Here is a 16,227-nt window from a genome sequence, read left to right as displayed (position 1 = left end):
TGTGTGTGTGTGTGTGTGTGTGTGTGTGTGTGTGTGTGTGTGTGTGTGTGTGTGTGTGTGTGTATTTGAGCCGTGCATATGAGACAGCTGAAATACAAACACAGATCTATTGATGATGGTGAATGCTCTGTCCTGATTTCACTCGTACAGAGTACGCTGAGCTTTAATGATTGTTGTAAACTCTGCAGGTGAAGAGGGGAGCATCGAGGGAGGGGTTGTCAGCTGGTTTCAATCTGCACCATCAGCACTTTATTCCACTTAATTCTCCACATTGGTCACTTAAGTTATATTTTTCTTCTTCTCTCCTCAAGATGCTCCATCAGTTTGTTCAGCGTCTGTGAGTCCTGCTGGTGAAATCAGAGAGAACAGTAGAGTGACTGTGACCTGTAGCTGTGATGCTAACCCAGCACCTGAATACACCTGGTACCAGAAGTACGGTCGTGAACTCAGTAAAGAATCAGAGCTCGTCTTCAGCTCAGTTCAGTCCTCTGACTCTGGATGGTATTACTGTGCAGCTAAGAATGATCTGGGGGAGAGCTCATCTGGATACGTCAAAGTTGAAGTGAAATGTGAGTGAAAAACATTTTCTGTGAAAAACAACATTGAGCTGATTTCTCATTTGAAGGTTTAATTTGCTGATCATATCTGCTTCCTCTAGCTCTACTTCACACTCACAGTCTGCAGCTAAAGCCCACTGAGCACTGACAACTAATGGTTAAAAGACACATCTTTAATTTGAACGTTGAATATAGCTGGAGTAGAGCGTTAGTTATATAATACATGTTAGCAGTGTGAGTCTGTACCAACGTCTCCTCACAGCACGTGACCGAGTGAGCGTCTGAAGAGTTTCTTAAACTTGTTCTAAAGAAAAACCTTCCACTGATTTGTGACGTGTTCTTAAACAGCAGCATTGTTCACACCTCATGGCTCAACAGAGCTTGTTATTAGTTATTTTGCAAAGTGGAGATAGTGATGCATTGATATTTTGTGATTGACATGTTGAGCTTTGACTTTTGATAACATGGAGGCAAAACTTTATTCTGCTCGCCTCCGTCAAAGGCTCGTATTAAAGCAACACCGTTCTGTTTGTTCACCTTCAAAATAAAAGCACTAGATGTCATACTGTTTACAAAAGAAAATGAAATTCACAGAGCAGAGAAATAAATATTTAATGGATCCAGTGTGAACAAGAAGCGCTCAATGCTTCGTCATGCGACACCATATCATGTAGAACAAAGTCTGAACCAAGAACAAGAGGAGTCCTGAAGGGAAGAGAGGAGAATACAGCAGCGTAACATACTTGTCCTGGGGCCCTGGTACAGATATATTAAGTTTTGGGGCCCTCCCAAGCGGCAACCTCCGGTTCTGAAAAATGAAGCCAATGCTGAAGTGTAAAATCCTGCAGTTCATCCAGTCTCCACTAGAGGCTGGCTGCAGGAACACAGGAAGTCACATACACATGACATGCAAAAAATCTGCTGTTTTTACAGCATAAATAAAGATGTTTACAACCTGGTTAAAAAAACAAATAGGTCTGATTAGTTATTGTCATCACTGGTACACACTTTATGGGGGGTGAATTCTTTTACAAACGGCTCCGTTTTGATTTTGAAAATGATACGTGTTATCCATAGTTAGGTGTGTAGCTGACCTGATTGACAGGTGGGCGCGGTGTAACGGTTTATCAGGAGGTTTAAAACCCGCCTCAGCTCCAGCTCTCAGCCTGTCGTTAGGTTGACTGAAGGTGATGCTGACAGCATTTCCAGCATGGTGGCTGCTGCCGATGAGCCTCCGGAGCCCCCTGCAGGAACAGCTGGCTGACGTCTCTCAGGCTTCAAACATTAATATTTAAAGTCTATGAGTCCTCCGCTTTGAACCAAACAGATGATCACGCTCGTTTGCACAAACCTGCACGGACACACACAACCATTCCAGACAATTCCACAACAGACGATTTATGTCATCATGTGGAAAACACCATGAAACTTTCATTCAAACCAGCCTCTGATCAGCACCACGGACAGCAGCCGGAGAGACACTTTTATCCATGCTGAACTAACAACCAGTGACAGCTGGTCAATAGAGGGGCTGGGCCAAAAGGGGGCAGCAGATACATCCCTAAAACTGAGACACAAAGAGAGAGTCATCAGTAGTTTTGTCTTAGTGAGAATAGATTGTTTGAATTGATCCACTTGTTTTAATGTGCTTCATGTTCTTATACTCAGTGTTTTTATGAAAAGACTTGACTGTGATTGTAGCTGCTGGAACAGAGTCGCTTAAAGGAATCATTATCTATATATTGAAACAGGCTCATTCTTATCCTATCTTATAATAAGTGTTTTCATCCTGACAATTCAAACATTTTAATGTTGAGGAGAAATTAAAACAGATGTTTTCTCCTCCAGATGCTCCAAAGCTTCCCTCTGTGTCAGTGAGTCCCTCTGCTGAGATAGTGGAGGGCAGTTCAGTGACTCTGACCTGTAGCAGTGATGCTAACCCAGCAGCTACATACACCTGGTACAAGAAGAAGTCATATTGGGATCAAACACTCATTAAAAACAAACACCTCGTTTTCAGCTCCGTCCAGTCGTCTGACTCTGGAGAGTTTTACTGTACAGCTGTGAACACGGTGGGAAGTCAGAAATCTAAATCCATCTCTATTGATGTGAAATGTGAGTGAATCAACATCTATTGAAAGCAACAAAAAGATGATTTATCTGAGAGAGTTTTTACACTCACGACAGTATTACTATATTTCTTATTTATTTTTTATGTTAATGTTTTTTTTATTAATATTTATGTATCATCAGATTCTCCAAAACTTCCATCTGTGTCAGTGAGTCCCTCTGCTGAGATAGTGGAGGGCAGTTCAGTGACTCTAACCTGTAGCAGTGATGCTAACCCAGAACCTGAATACACCTGGTACAAGAAGAATAACAATCAACCTCTCAGTAAAGAAGCTCAGCTCGTCTTCAGCTCCATCAAGTCCTCTGACTCTGGAGAGTATTACTGTAAAGCTGAGAACAAGCTGGGAAAGCCGACCTATAAATGGATCTCTATTGATGTGAAATGTGAGTGAAACACTTTAAAAAGCAACATTCAACATTTGGAGACTTTCCTTACTAACCTGATTTCTCTGTAGTTTCATAGTTTGCTCACACCTTGATTATCCTGTCTGTTAATGACTTTCAAATCTTCAGAAACCTTTTCACTAAAAGCTGTTTTCATTTAAATGTCAGTTATTAAACTATGTCTCTTTTTGAAGCATGAAAGCTTCCCTCTGTGTCAATGAGTCTCTCTGCTGAGACCGTGGATGGTTAGAGATCAGGGCTGTAGCAGGAGGATCATAAGTATTTATCACTTTCAAAGATATGTTGTTTCAAAAGGATTTTAACTTATAGAGAAGTTCACATCTCTACAGCTTTAGACTGAGAGAATGTCAAATAAAAGATACTGATTCTAACAGGACATGAGGACTAATGCTTCACAGCTGTAATAATAAACTTTAAAAGGCTGTATTTCTAGTATTTTAAGTTTTAGACCACTGAAATGAACTTTTATCCTCCTCCAGATTCTCCAAAGCTTCCCTCTGTGTCAGTGAGTCCCTCTGCTGAGATAGTGGAGGGTAGTTCAGTGACTCTGACCTGTAGCAGTGATGCTAACCCAGCAGCTAATTACACCTGGTACAAGGAGGATGAAGACTCACCGACAGCTTCAGGACAGATTTTTACCATAAACGACACAAGTCGTCAACATAGTGGGCATTATATTTGTATCGCCCAAAACACAAGAGGACGCCATAACTCCACTGTACATCTGAGTGTTTTGGCAGGTAAGCTCCACATGCTGTTTCATCAGTCTAAAGGAAAAACAATTCAGTCAGTCTCTTGGTATAACTAAAAACTTCCTTGATTGAATTCTTCACAGGACGCCTTCCAGAGGCTCCGAGAGGGGTTCAGTTTAGTTTAGAATTTAGAATATATATAAATGTACCTTCAAAATGCATCTGCATAAACATACACACACATAAAGAATAAGCAAACACAACAATCAAACGGTTACAGGAGGAACATAAATCAAATAAAATGTATAGCTTGTTGGATGGCAATAGATGAATTTACTCGGTCAAAAGATACTGCTTTAATAAACATCTGAATTTAGTTTTATTGTTTTCTTAGTTTATGTATCTTTGAAGTGAGTTCCATTCCTGCAGTGCTCGAAACATTTACTGTTCGTTTAATTGAGTTGGTTCTTGCTTTAGGTAAAATGAAGTTCCCTCCTGTTGCATGCCTGGTTGAGTAGTTATGCTGAACTAAACGTTACATTTTTAAGTCTTTGTCACAATAATGTTTTTGATAAATGTCAAAAGTGAGTATCGTAGTTTGTTTTTAACAGTAACAGGGTGTTTGTCCTTCGTTTGGGTCATATTTGTTTTTCAATTTCACCTGAAGAAAATACAATAAGTTGTAAGAATGTGTTCATGACGTGTTTTTACTTGAAAGGTTAACTTTCTGTCTCTGTCTGTTTCAGCAGGAGGATGGAAACTGACGACTGCTGTGACAGTTTCTGCTATTTTCCTCATTATCATACTCATCTTTGTCGTCATATGGATCATGTGAGCAGTTCTTTTTCAGCAAATACTTGTTCATGATTAATGCATTGTACCCTGACGAACAACAATATGGTTCACTTTTCTATTTGAATGCACCTCACCAGAAAGAAGAAGGCCTGCAAGCAACCATCTGAGCCCGGAGACAGACCAGAGAACAGTGAACAGGTGAGGAAGTCTCTGAATTTATAAATCAGGGACGGTTGAACTCTTGACATAGTGTTTGATTTGTTTGCCTACAGCAATGTTTGTCCTATTTGTTTGCTGTAAGTGCTTAAGCTTTTGTTCTCTCCATCCTGGTGCTTCACATGTTGGGTTTTTCCAAAAAACTGATGATTTTCTGAGCGCTCCCCAAAAAAGGAAAGTGAGACCTTTTGGGTTGCGTTGCTTTCCTGGCCATGATAAAGCCACCCAATGCCCATCAGCATTCAACAAGGCAAACCATAACATTATGAACTGCTTTTAATGAAACACCAATAACAGAATTGGTTTTTGATTCAAGTCTCAAGTTCTCTCTTTTGCTTTCAGTAAAATTACAACTTCTGTCATTGTAAATAACTCAAGCCTTGAATCCTGTCTTTCAAAAGTCTGTCTGTAAATAATGAAATACTCTTTGTTGTCCGGTGTTCACAGATACAACCAGCAGAGGAGCAGGATGAGCTTCAATATGCCACTGTCGACTTTTCCAGGAACCAGGCTGATCCTCTCTATTCCAATATCCAACCAGTTAAACCCCAAAGACACAAGAAAAAGAAGAAGGAAGAAGAAGAAGGAGGACAAGAGGAGATGGTTGATTACTCTATGGTTAACTTTAACAGCGGCGGTGCAGCCCAGAGGTAAAACAACTCCTCACATAACATGATCTTTAACCACAAAACTATTGTTTTCATAATTCTGTTTATTGTGTTTTCATAATTTACCGTGATCACTGTTGGCCTGTTATCATATAATCTCATGTCTTTCTTCTTCTCAGCACCAGTGGTCAGCAAGCTGCAGATCCAGCTGCATTGTACAGTACAGTCAACAAACATGGACGAAGAAACCTCTAGTTTACTCTCATCCAATGAAATCCTTACAGGAAACCACTTTGAGAATGAATCCTCGGGACAGACTCCTTCAAGAACGCAGCTAGACCTGTATTTAATAAATGACTTAAAACAGATAAATGATGTTAGTATTAAGCTTTGTGAATGACTTACTGTGGTCCACCTGTAAAGTGATTATGAATTATTTTACAGGATTAATAATATGAGTTTTACATTAACAAGACTCAGGTTTAAACAAATCAAACAAGTATTACTAGTTAAAAAGTATTTATCTTTATTGTTAATTGTTGTTGTGAAGAATCTTATTTTGTATTTATCTGTTTCTAATTCTTTTGTGGGGGAAGCTTTTATTTTGAAGGCTGATTTGCTTCTTACCTGCTTTAAACCGGATATTAAAAGACTCAGGTAGGTAGACAGTCAGTGTGTTAAGTGATTAAAAAAACTCACTGTTATCCACGCCCTCACATTTTAGCAACCAGCTGGAAGGTGTACAAGGTACAACCTTTGTAATCTTTATGATGTTTTCAGTGATTTATTTAAGCGTGCTAGCATACCAGCTAGCCATTAGCTTAGCCATGCTATCTTATTCGCTCGCCCTTAGACCTTGGTTAATTGAGTCCTGTTAAATGTAGTTATTATGTTGAATTTTTTTGCTAAATTTAATTGCTCATTTTACGTGCATTTAAGGCCTATAGTTAGCAATACGTGATTTATATATATTCTTTGGTGTAATTAGTAAATGTTATTAATATGGTTCTTTAACTTTGTTGTTTGACTAGTTCAAAATGTTCTAAATTAACCTGACTATCTATTTTTATACCTTATCTCTTGTTATATGTTAATATTGTAAATATTTATGGTCCTTTTCTCTGTTTTGAGTTTGATGTTTATTTGCATGTTTATAATGTTTGTCTGTCTGTTGTGTTTTATGTACAGCTCTTACGGTTTGTTTATGAGTTATTGCACAGCATGAAGCAAAAAATAAAGTAACATAAACCATCAGATAAAGGATTCATCAATTGCTGTAGCTGGGTTTGCTACAGCTACCATGCCCATTCCAGGTGGTCAGATTTAAATGCACCTGTAGCCTGTGTGTGGTGTCGGTAAGAGAGCAGAAACACACCGAGCACAAAGGTTGTACTGTCACCACACGTTTGGCATTCATCTAAATGTCCGTAGTTAGTTCACCTGTTGCTTATACCCTTGTTTTTATTCACTTTAGTTAAGTTTTACTTAAATGGTTCTCTTGTAATGTGTCACAGATGTAAATCAGTAATGTAAAATGTTTACACTTCCTGAACCAAATTTCAATGAAATACTTCTGCAAACAATGTAAAAAGGGATCAAATGTAAATTTAATTTTTCCAAACAATCAGAGATGAATGACAAAATGTAAATGTCCTGACTCTCTGATGTTTCACTGCCCTCTAGTGGAGAGGCTTTTATTCTCACATTCAAGCTTCATCATTCAGTGCTCCCTAAACGGGATAAATAAACATTTTAATTTATCATTTAATTTCTGATTTAATATGTATAATCCATCGAGCAACGCCCACGAGTCTACCCAGCTTCCCTGAGTCTCCACAGTCCCAGCAGCTGGTTTGCCATTAAAAGCTTCAGACTCAGCAACTGGTGTGCGAGCCTTTCAGCTTCAAAGAGCCTTGGCTTCCAGGGTTTCAAGTGACCCAGCCTCTGGTCTTCCCAGTGTCCCAGCCCTTTTGCTCCCTAGTGACACAGCCTCCATGCTCCCAGAGCCTCAGCCTGGTGTGCGAGCCTCATCCTTCCCACTTCCAAGAGCCTCAGCTTACAGGGTTCCCACTGACCCAGTACCAGTTGTTGGGGTTGTATCAAGTCAACTTTGGTTATATTCTTTAATAATTATTTTTAATTATTAATAATATAAATAAAATATCATTAAACTATGTTTAATCTCGTTTTGGGGCACCACCCTGTACTCAGGGAAATATAACCAAAATATCACTCAAATCAGTCTCAGATTAGTTACTTAATTACTAATATTATTAATAATTAATAACTATATTTAATAAATTGAAGGCGTGAAATCCGTACACAAAGCCTTCGCACCCAGCTTATATCACAATGTAAATACACCAGTAATCACAAACAACTGCTCTCTTAAATTATAACAGAATTTATTTAAACAAAGCAACATCAATCCAAAATCAATGAACTTAATCAAACAAATAACTATTATAAACTAATCTAAGCAACAAACATTATCAAGCAAGGCTTGTGGAAGGTGTAAATGTGTGTGTGTGTGTGTGTGTGTGTGTATGTAGATGAGAGAGAGAGAGAGAAAAAGAGAGAAAGAAAAGATGGTGGAGAGAGACAATGCACCATGTGACTTCGTCACATGTGGACAAAATGGTGGACAACAAAGGAAGCCGTGTGGTTACCTTTTGAAATAGTTTGAGCTCTCTGAGCTGAGTTCAGTAACTGTTACTTAAACACCAGAAAGCCAGTGGCCGGACTTTGATTCAACGGCGGGTACACTGGTCTTTCTGATTGTGAAAGCCGTTGACTGAAGGTAAACTAGCACAGCATTACACACACAGGTGAACACAGCAGTTCATCACAATAAAACAAATGCAGCAGCTTACAACAGATAATAAACAGAATGTGACGTGTGGTCAACAATGATGCATAATTATCAGTAGTTATAAAAGAAACAACTATTTCTGAAACTATTTCTGCCCAGACCAAAGCTCTTACTTGGGGTAACTCCTGGTGATCGTTGCAAAGCTGGTTAGATCGTCATTCTGTTGAATGTTGAATCATCAGATTCAGGCAGGGTTCCTTCGTGGCAGATGTAGGAGGAGGGTAGCGGGATTCAGATCTTCGACCAGAGCGCTGCTCTATAGGGTCTTCTGGTTGCAGGAGCCGAGTTCTTTATGTGTCCTTGTGGATTCAGGGATCAGTGGGCTTCCTTCAGCGCTCCTGTCCAGTTGCGTTCAATGACGTCTTACGAAAAATCAAAGGAAAGAAACTCTTCTTTTTGCTCGAACCTGATGGCATCTGATTGCGCCCAAAACTCCTAAAAATATGCCGTGGAAGTAGTCAGCTGAATCCTCTGATGCTTGAATTCAGCATGTGAAGAGCTACCTATACTGAGCTAGGAGATCAGCTCTGGAGTTTAACCTATGTAAGTCAAGAGGAGGAAAGGCTTTGTCTGGAATGCTGGAGTCCATCTTGTTGGAGAGGGTATCCTCTGGTGTCGGCAGACCACACTTGAAGAGAAGGAAGCAATGCCTGGTGATTGCTTTTAAAGACTGGAGCTGTCTGTGGGTTTACCTCAGGCCTCCTCCACTGAGGATAGAGAATTCAGAAGCCCCCAACCCACTTTTCACACCTATTTGTTAGTTTCTGTTGGGGAGTTGCTGGGCTAAGACCCCTTTGTTTAGTTGCCTTCAAAATAACTTTAGTCAGGCTCGAGACTGTGATATAGGCCTGAGTCCTTTGTCCCAACCACATGGCTGAGGCCCAACACTGTGCTTCCCAGTAACTCTGCCCCCGTGCTTCTGAATGACTCAGCCTCCATGCTCTCAAGAGCCTTAGACCACCCAGTGACCCAGAACCTCAGCCAACCTGTGCACTGGAGCCTCAGCCTGTGCTCCTGTCCTGCCAGAGCATCTTCAGCCCTCCTGTTGAGGCCTAGTTCCCCATTGGCATTTGTGTCCATTGCTGTGTCCCAGTGGGAGGCCCTGCCCAGTCCTGCATCTCCGTGGGAGGCCCTACCAACAACTGCATCCCTGTTGTAGGCCCTGCCCACTCTTTTGGGCCTGTCAGTGGCCTGGCCTATACCTGCCCATGTTTTTACATTGATGGCAAGACAGAAATCCCCTAGCCGCCGCCTTCCCAAACTGCTCTCACCGTTAGGTCGGCCTCCCGTCCTCCCTCCTGAACTTTTTGTGCTCATGCCCTTCAGGTTCCTGCTCTCCCTCTGCCCTGCCGCATGGCCGCCCACCTGAACTTTTGTGCTCCCTGAACTCTAGCCCTTGGTTCAACTCAGCTGCAGACTATTAAACATCCTGCCTCAGTGCACAGATGAACTGTACAGGACTATATAAAGATTAGTGGGATTAACAAATAAATATATTAAAAATAAAAAAAAACTTTGTTCTCAGCATGCTTCTCTTTGAACTCTGTTCTGCTGCAAAATATTTCTATGAAATCTATTTTATCTTTCTATGATTAATCCATTTGACCAGCTCATAAGCACCCCCCCCCCCCCCCCCTCCATATATATATCCCAAACTATGATTGGCTATTCACCCTGTCAGAGGTGAGACTAATGATAAAACTGACTCTTCTTTTATTTTAAGGCTCCTTGTAGTTTTCTTAACACATCAATGAATCATTTTTAATTGTTTGATAAATAGTTAATAATAACAATAATAAATACTTTGCATATCTATTTCACAAGACCGGTGCATAGGACGGTAATGCACACTGTCATACTTGCAATGAAGTAATTAGCATGTACAGGACTAAAACATTGCTAATTCATGTATAAGTTTGACTGTGTGCAAATGGTAAGTACTTTAAATTTGGACTTTTAGCATACATCTTATTTTTGTGTCAATAAAGAATAAAGCTAAAAATGTATTTATGTTTCCATTATTTTGTTTTATAACTGAGATGTAACAGGTGAATTTTAATAGGTTATTTTTAAAGGTAAATCATTTATTATTATTTATTTGTGTGTGTTTTTGAAGGCCACCCCTGCGTCAGTCAGTGCACCAGTCGGGCTACCCCAGTGTTGATGCTCCTGCACCCAAGGGTCTCACATTTTGAAGATAACCCCTTTGTTCAGTTTTTATGTCCTGTAAAAAAAACAAGTTTACGCTAATACAAGTTTGGTACCAATAGGACTTCTTTGTGACGTGAGTTCTTCCTGTTTGACTTATCAAATATGTTAATCCTCTAAAGAGGAAGGAAATGTAGGCGTTAAAAACACCCTGCTATCTGTCTTCTGTTCACTCACTGCAGAGGAGGAGAGTCTTCTCTCAGACGATATCCTTCTTCATTGTAAGTAAAATAATTTATCAACATGTCTGATACTGTTTGAGTCCTGCTGTGTTCTTATTAATCTGCTAACATGTTTTATTGTCCCTTCAGTCACACAGAGAGATGAGAGGAGCAGCGATGAGTTTAACTGCAGCAGTGAGTGGATTTATCGTCCTCCTCCTCCTCTCTGTGTCAGGTACTTCATATCTACAGTTACATTCATTTAATCTAAAGAAGGAAATCTGAGGAGATGTGGGACTGATTAATGCAGACTGAAAAGTGTGCTTGATGTTATCGGAAATCTTCTCAGAAATACTATAAACACAGTTTTAATGTATATCATTGTAGATCTGTTTTAATGTCTAACAGGAAGTTCTTTAGTTCGATCGCCTCTTTTTCATATTATTTCTTAAGCAGTTTGTTTGCAGAATCTCTTTCATACAGTTTCTATCTACATGTATTTTTTATCCTTTTTTACATTTTTTGGATGGAAACTTGTCCCTCATTAAAGTATCTTCTCTTTTTTTATCAAACGTCTGCACCACACCCTGCTTGTTCGTTTTTTAAGTGAGATGTTTCCGTGATGTGTTGACAGCTTTTAAGATCGTATCTTTAAGTGTCTGCTCTGTTTCTCACGCCTCATAGTTCTGCAGTCTTCACACTTACTTCAACAGCAAACTTACCACAGTGTGAACCATCCAAGTACGGTAAAAAGTCTTTAATAATCAATTCATAGTTTTCACATGACGTCACACGCTTATGGAACCGCCCACCTGGCGGGCGATAAAGACTCTGTAGCTGAACTCTACTGAGAAGTTATTGGTCTCAGTGGCCACCTACGTGTTTTTTTTATCAGTTTAATTTTTCAATGTTTCAAATGAGAGACAGTTGTTGTTGAATGTGATGCACTAACCGACGAGGAGAGGAGCCCGGGTTGTTCTTCTACAGAATGTAATGTTTGAAAGAAAACCCAGAGAGGAGGAGATTGTGGATTAATGCTGTTAGACGCTCTGCTGTCCCTGTGAGGGAACAAAAGAACAGACTTCTCCTCATCATGACATTAAAGATTGTGTTAACTTGATCTAAATATTCCTGCCTTTAACGAACATTACTGCCCCAGAACACTGACTGACAGAGACCCAGATACTATCGTTAGCTAACCTTAACTTATGTTAGCTTGTTAGCACTCACAGATGTTTGGATGATGAAGAATTTGTTGCCCTTCACTTCCTAAATGAGCATTATTCACCCAGCCACATCAAAAATACATAAAACTGTCTTTTCATCCTACAATGGTGAAGAAGAGGGATTATCCTCTAAATATAACATCTCTAAAGTGATGTTCTTCTCTCTTAAAATCAATACTTCCTCTTACAACCGTAAAGTTCACAGGTCTAAATAACACATTTAACGTTCTCTACACCTTCAGACTGGATGATGTCTGGTCTCAACGACTTGCAGATTAACTGTAGAACAAGTGAACATATTCTACTCTTCCTTTAACTGTATATACAAATGGACAACATCCCTCAGGCTCCTTCTGTTGATCAAGATGAAGCCAAATGATCGCTGTGATGGGCGCTTACATATTTGCAACCAGAGTCTGCGTAGTAGGGATCCACTGGAAGAGACACGGTATTGACATCACGCTACTTCCTCTAACGAAAACACACATTTAACGTACTGAGAAACATAAAAATCCCTCAGGTGTGTTCAGTCAACAGAAGAACAGATTCTTGTGTCAATTTGAAGCAGACACTCACTGTCATTGAAAGTTCAAAGACTCTTGTGTGTTTGTTACGTCCTCTCTCGCTGTGTCTAATAAAAAACAACTTAAAAAATGACACAAAATTGATTTTACTATCAATGCAAAACCGGTTTGTATTTTTTTTTTACCCTACATGCATTTAGATTTCATAGTTGACCCCATGGCATTTCTGTTATCCTGGAGGAGGCGGGGTTTGACCTATACTGAAGTCAGTCAGCAGGGGGAGCTCTAAATCTTTCGGCTTTGACTGCAGCTGTTGCAATGTCAATTTTATTATACAGTCTATTTTTACATTAGAGCAGGGGTCTCCAACCTTTCTTCATCTGAGAACTTCTTTGAAAAAATGTAAAGTGGCCAAGCTTAAATTGCATCAAATCTCTTGCATTCATTTACACCAGCTGAATGAAGCTACTGTTTGTACACGTGTGAAATTGCAAAAAGCCAATGCTTATTAATAATCTTAAATTCACATCAAGGTCCAAGAAAAAAACATGAATATTTTACACTTCTTATTGTAAGCTATGTTGCTGAGAATTCACATCAATGTCCAAGAAAACATTACTTCTTTACACTTGTTTTAATGGGCCAAATATATGAATAGTGGGAAGAGGTACATTTACTGATTTATTTTTTATTTTTATTTTTTTAACAGTCGGTCAACCTATAGGCGAGCTACTATAAACCTGCCTGCTCTGAGCTACCTGTTGGAGACCCCTGCACTAGAGCTTTCAAACAATTACACATTTATGATTAATCATATCTTTAATCACATGTTTGAAGTTCCATTATTTTACATTTTAAATATGTTATGCTTTTATTGTAGATATTATACTGTTTTATGTTAAGGGTGCTTTACTTCCTGTTTTGATACAAACCTTTTTTTTACATGTTGAGACTTTTACTTTTTCTATTTAAAGTTATGGATGTTGATGGTTGTTCCTGATGTGCTCTGTGTTACAGTGGTTCAGGGTCAGGGCAGCTGGAGAGTGACTTACTCTTCTCTTCAGATCTGTGCTTATAAAGGATCAACTGTGGAGATGAACTGCACCTTCACATACCCAGAGAGGAGAAATGGAGAAGTTAACTCACTTCAGAAAACATTCTGGTTGAGAAAAGCTGGTTTTTATTACAAAGATGTAGAAACAGACTCAGAGTATTCAGGTCGTGTGCAGAATATCTGTGAGGGGAACAAATGCACTCTGAGAATCACAAACCTGAGAGAGACAGACTCGACTGTGTACAGGTTTGGATTCATAACAAACAAAGACAAATATTCTGGTCGACCTGGGGTCACTCTGTCAGTCACAGGTAATCTTTCACCTCAATATTTCTGAGCTCACTGTTTCTAATACATTATAAATACATGTATTAATATGTGCATGTTTTGTGAAAACAGTTGACGTTTCTTCACATGTTCAGATCTCCAGGTGAAGGTGAGCAGACCACATGAGGCTCTGCTCTTTGAGTGTCTCAGTGGACTTTCCAGTCAAACCTCCTACATCTGGTTCAGGAACGGACATCAAATCAAACATCAAACATCATATTATTATTATCGACCAGAGCAGCTTCTTCAGACAGACAGTTATTCCTGTGCTCTATCAGGACATGAGAAGTGCCCGTCTCCTCCAGTGTGTGAGTTTATTTACTGTCTTCACTGATTCACACCATCAGATGGAATCTTTAAACTATTAAATGGTGCCTCATAGCAGCATGTACCTCAGTGGTATTTGTTATTTATTTTATATTTTTCAGAGTGTGTCCTGTTTATCTGTTTCACTGTAAAAAAAAAAACAACCTTTTTTCAGCTGTCATGAGCCTCAATTTCAAAACCAAAAGTTAAGTTAAAATGTAATATGTTCATCATCATCTGATGTGAATGACAAAGGTCTCTCTGATTCTCCTCCAGATGCTCCAAAGCTTCTCTCTGTGTCAGTGATTCCTGCTGGTGAAATCAAGAAGAACAGTTCAGTGACTCTGACCTGTAGCAGTGATGCTAACCCAGCAGCTACTTTTAAATGGTACAAGAGATATCAGACCCCTCAATACCTTCATGAAGGAGCTCAGCTGGTCTTCAACTACATTCGACCCTCGGCCTCTGGAGAGTATTACTGTGAAGCTGAGAACAAGCTGGGGAGGAAGAGGTCTGGATACGTCTCTATCAATGTGAAATGTGAGTGAAACAGCAGAAATGTTCTTGAAGATATTATGTGTAAAGAAGAAACTCTCACCTACAAATAAACACACTACTATAGTCTCTTTGACAGATTCAAGTTAAAGGACCAGTGTGTGAGATTTAATCAGGACTTTAATGTGACGATTTAAAATATTTTTACTTGAGTTTAATTACTTTAAAAGTTTGTTATTGTAACTCCTCTAACCGGTGGGTGGGGTTAAACCTAAAATAGGTTCTCAATTCAGAAGACTCTCGATCAAATATTCTAAGTATCAACATCAAATGATCTCTAAATGAACAGTTTCAGAATGTTAGTGTTTCAGTTGTTCAGGTTACTCAAATCTTGTGATTCACTAGGTTGTTTAAGGAGATTGGTAATAGCAGACTCTATAAAGAGCAATAAGACCTCCAGTCCACACAAACACACACAACACCGATGTATGGATATAAAAGAGAAATTTAAGAGGTTTGATTACAGTTCTTTTCCTGTTCACATATATGAAATATGTATACACTTTAAATAAAAAAATTACCTCCTCCATATATCTTAAATTAAACAAATCGAAAAGACACGATGGAAAACACACCTTTGTAACAAAATGAATTAAATCCCCTTTTAAGGTTTCAGTCTTTGTCCGTTTCAACTTTGTGTTTTTCGGTTATGAACAGAGAATTCCTTTAATGTTAGATTTTAGGCCCAAAACAAAAAATACTGAGATCTCAGGAAAAACTAAAGTGCAAATAAAAATAAAAATCCTTTCAGTTAGACTCCATATGTGCTTCCTACCTCCCTTTGGAACACATTATCTGCAGATCAGCATCCAGATGAGACGACAGCACCCTCAAGCAGCAAAGACCTGGACGGCGGTTGAATCGTCCCTAAAAAAAAACCCAGTTACTTCACAGTTTTAATTCGATTTTAACACAACAATAACATATGAACTAAGTGACTGTTCTTTATCAATTTGTGTCCCAAGTGACTTCATCACATGGAAAAAATGACATTGCGTGCTACAACACAAATACAGATACAGAGCTTAGATTAGCTCGTAGCTACTAGGCCACAGTTAGGTAAACACAGACCACATTACATCCAAACTTCAATTTACACCAAATATCCTGGTTTTAGTTCTATGACATCTTGAATTCAAATTAAACACAACTGAAACATTTTAACAACGAAATGTGCATGCTAGTCAGCTAATTTGAACAGCTAACTCAGCAGGATATCCACATTAAAGGTGAGAACACCTTCAGAGTTTCTGCCGGTGAACTTCTCCTACACTGTAACTGGCGAAACTGCCAGCTTCACTAAAAGCTTTTTAACTCTTGGAAACAGCTCATGAACGTATCTTATTCATCTTCCTGTCTAACAGCTTCCTTTTTATGTGTCTATTTTACTTCACAGTCTGTAGAAATCACGGAGAAAAACTTAATTCTGCCGATGCTTCAGGGGGTACCGATAGCCTGCAGGTGGTGCATTCAAGGGACTTGTGTAAATCTGTAATGCGTTTAAGGAACATCTGTAAATATGAAACTACAGAAATAACCTGGGTTACATTATGTTAATGATTTCCAATAAGTAGCTCTTTATTACATTTAC

The 16,227-nt window shown here is 39.1% G+C and overlaps 1 protein-coding gene across 1 annotated transcript in view; it reads left to right on the top strand.

Moving 5' to 3' along the window:
- The window catches only part of LOC132955040 (titin-like), a 58,084-nt gene that overhangs the window by 13,334 nt on the left and 28,523 nt on the right, over window positions 1–16,227 (top strand). The window contains exons 8-17 of the mRNA XM_061027663.1: window positions 312–569; window positions 2,406–2,672; window positions 2,811–3,071; window positions 3,572–3,832; window positions 4,531–4,615; window positions 4,717–4,777; window positions 5,243–5,445; window positions 5,600–5,739; window positions 13,412–13,759; window positions 13,871–14,083. Of these exons, the coding sequence (XP_060883646.1) occupies window positions 312–569; window positions 2,406–2,672; window positions 2,811–3,071; window positions 3,572–3,832; window positions 4,531–4,615; window positions 4,717–4,777; window positions 5,243–5,445; window positions 5,600–5,739; window positions 13,412–13,759; window positions 13,871–14,083 (2,097 nt within the window). The remainder of the gene's footprint in view (window positions 1–311; window positions 570–2,405; window positions 2,673–2,810; window positions 3,072–3,571; window positions 3,833–4,530; window positions 4,616–4,716; window positions 4,778–5,242; window positions 5,446–5,599; window positions 5,740–13,411; window positions 13,760–13,870; window positions 14,084–16,227) is intronic.

This window comes from Labrus mixtus, chromosome 2 (assembly GCF_963584025.1).
Source record: "Labrus mixtus chromosome 2, fLabMix1.1, whole genome shotgun sequence".
In the NCBI taxonomy this organism is placed as follows: Eukaryota; Metazoa; Chordata; class Actinopteri; order Labriformes; family Labridae; genus Labrus; species Labrus mixtus.
The sequence above is the reverse complement of the archived record's forward strand: the minus strand, read 5'-3'. Positions and strand labels throughout refer to the sequence as shown.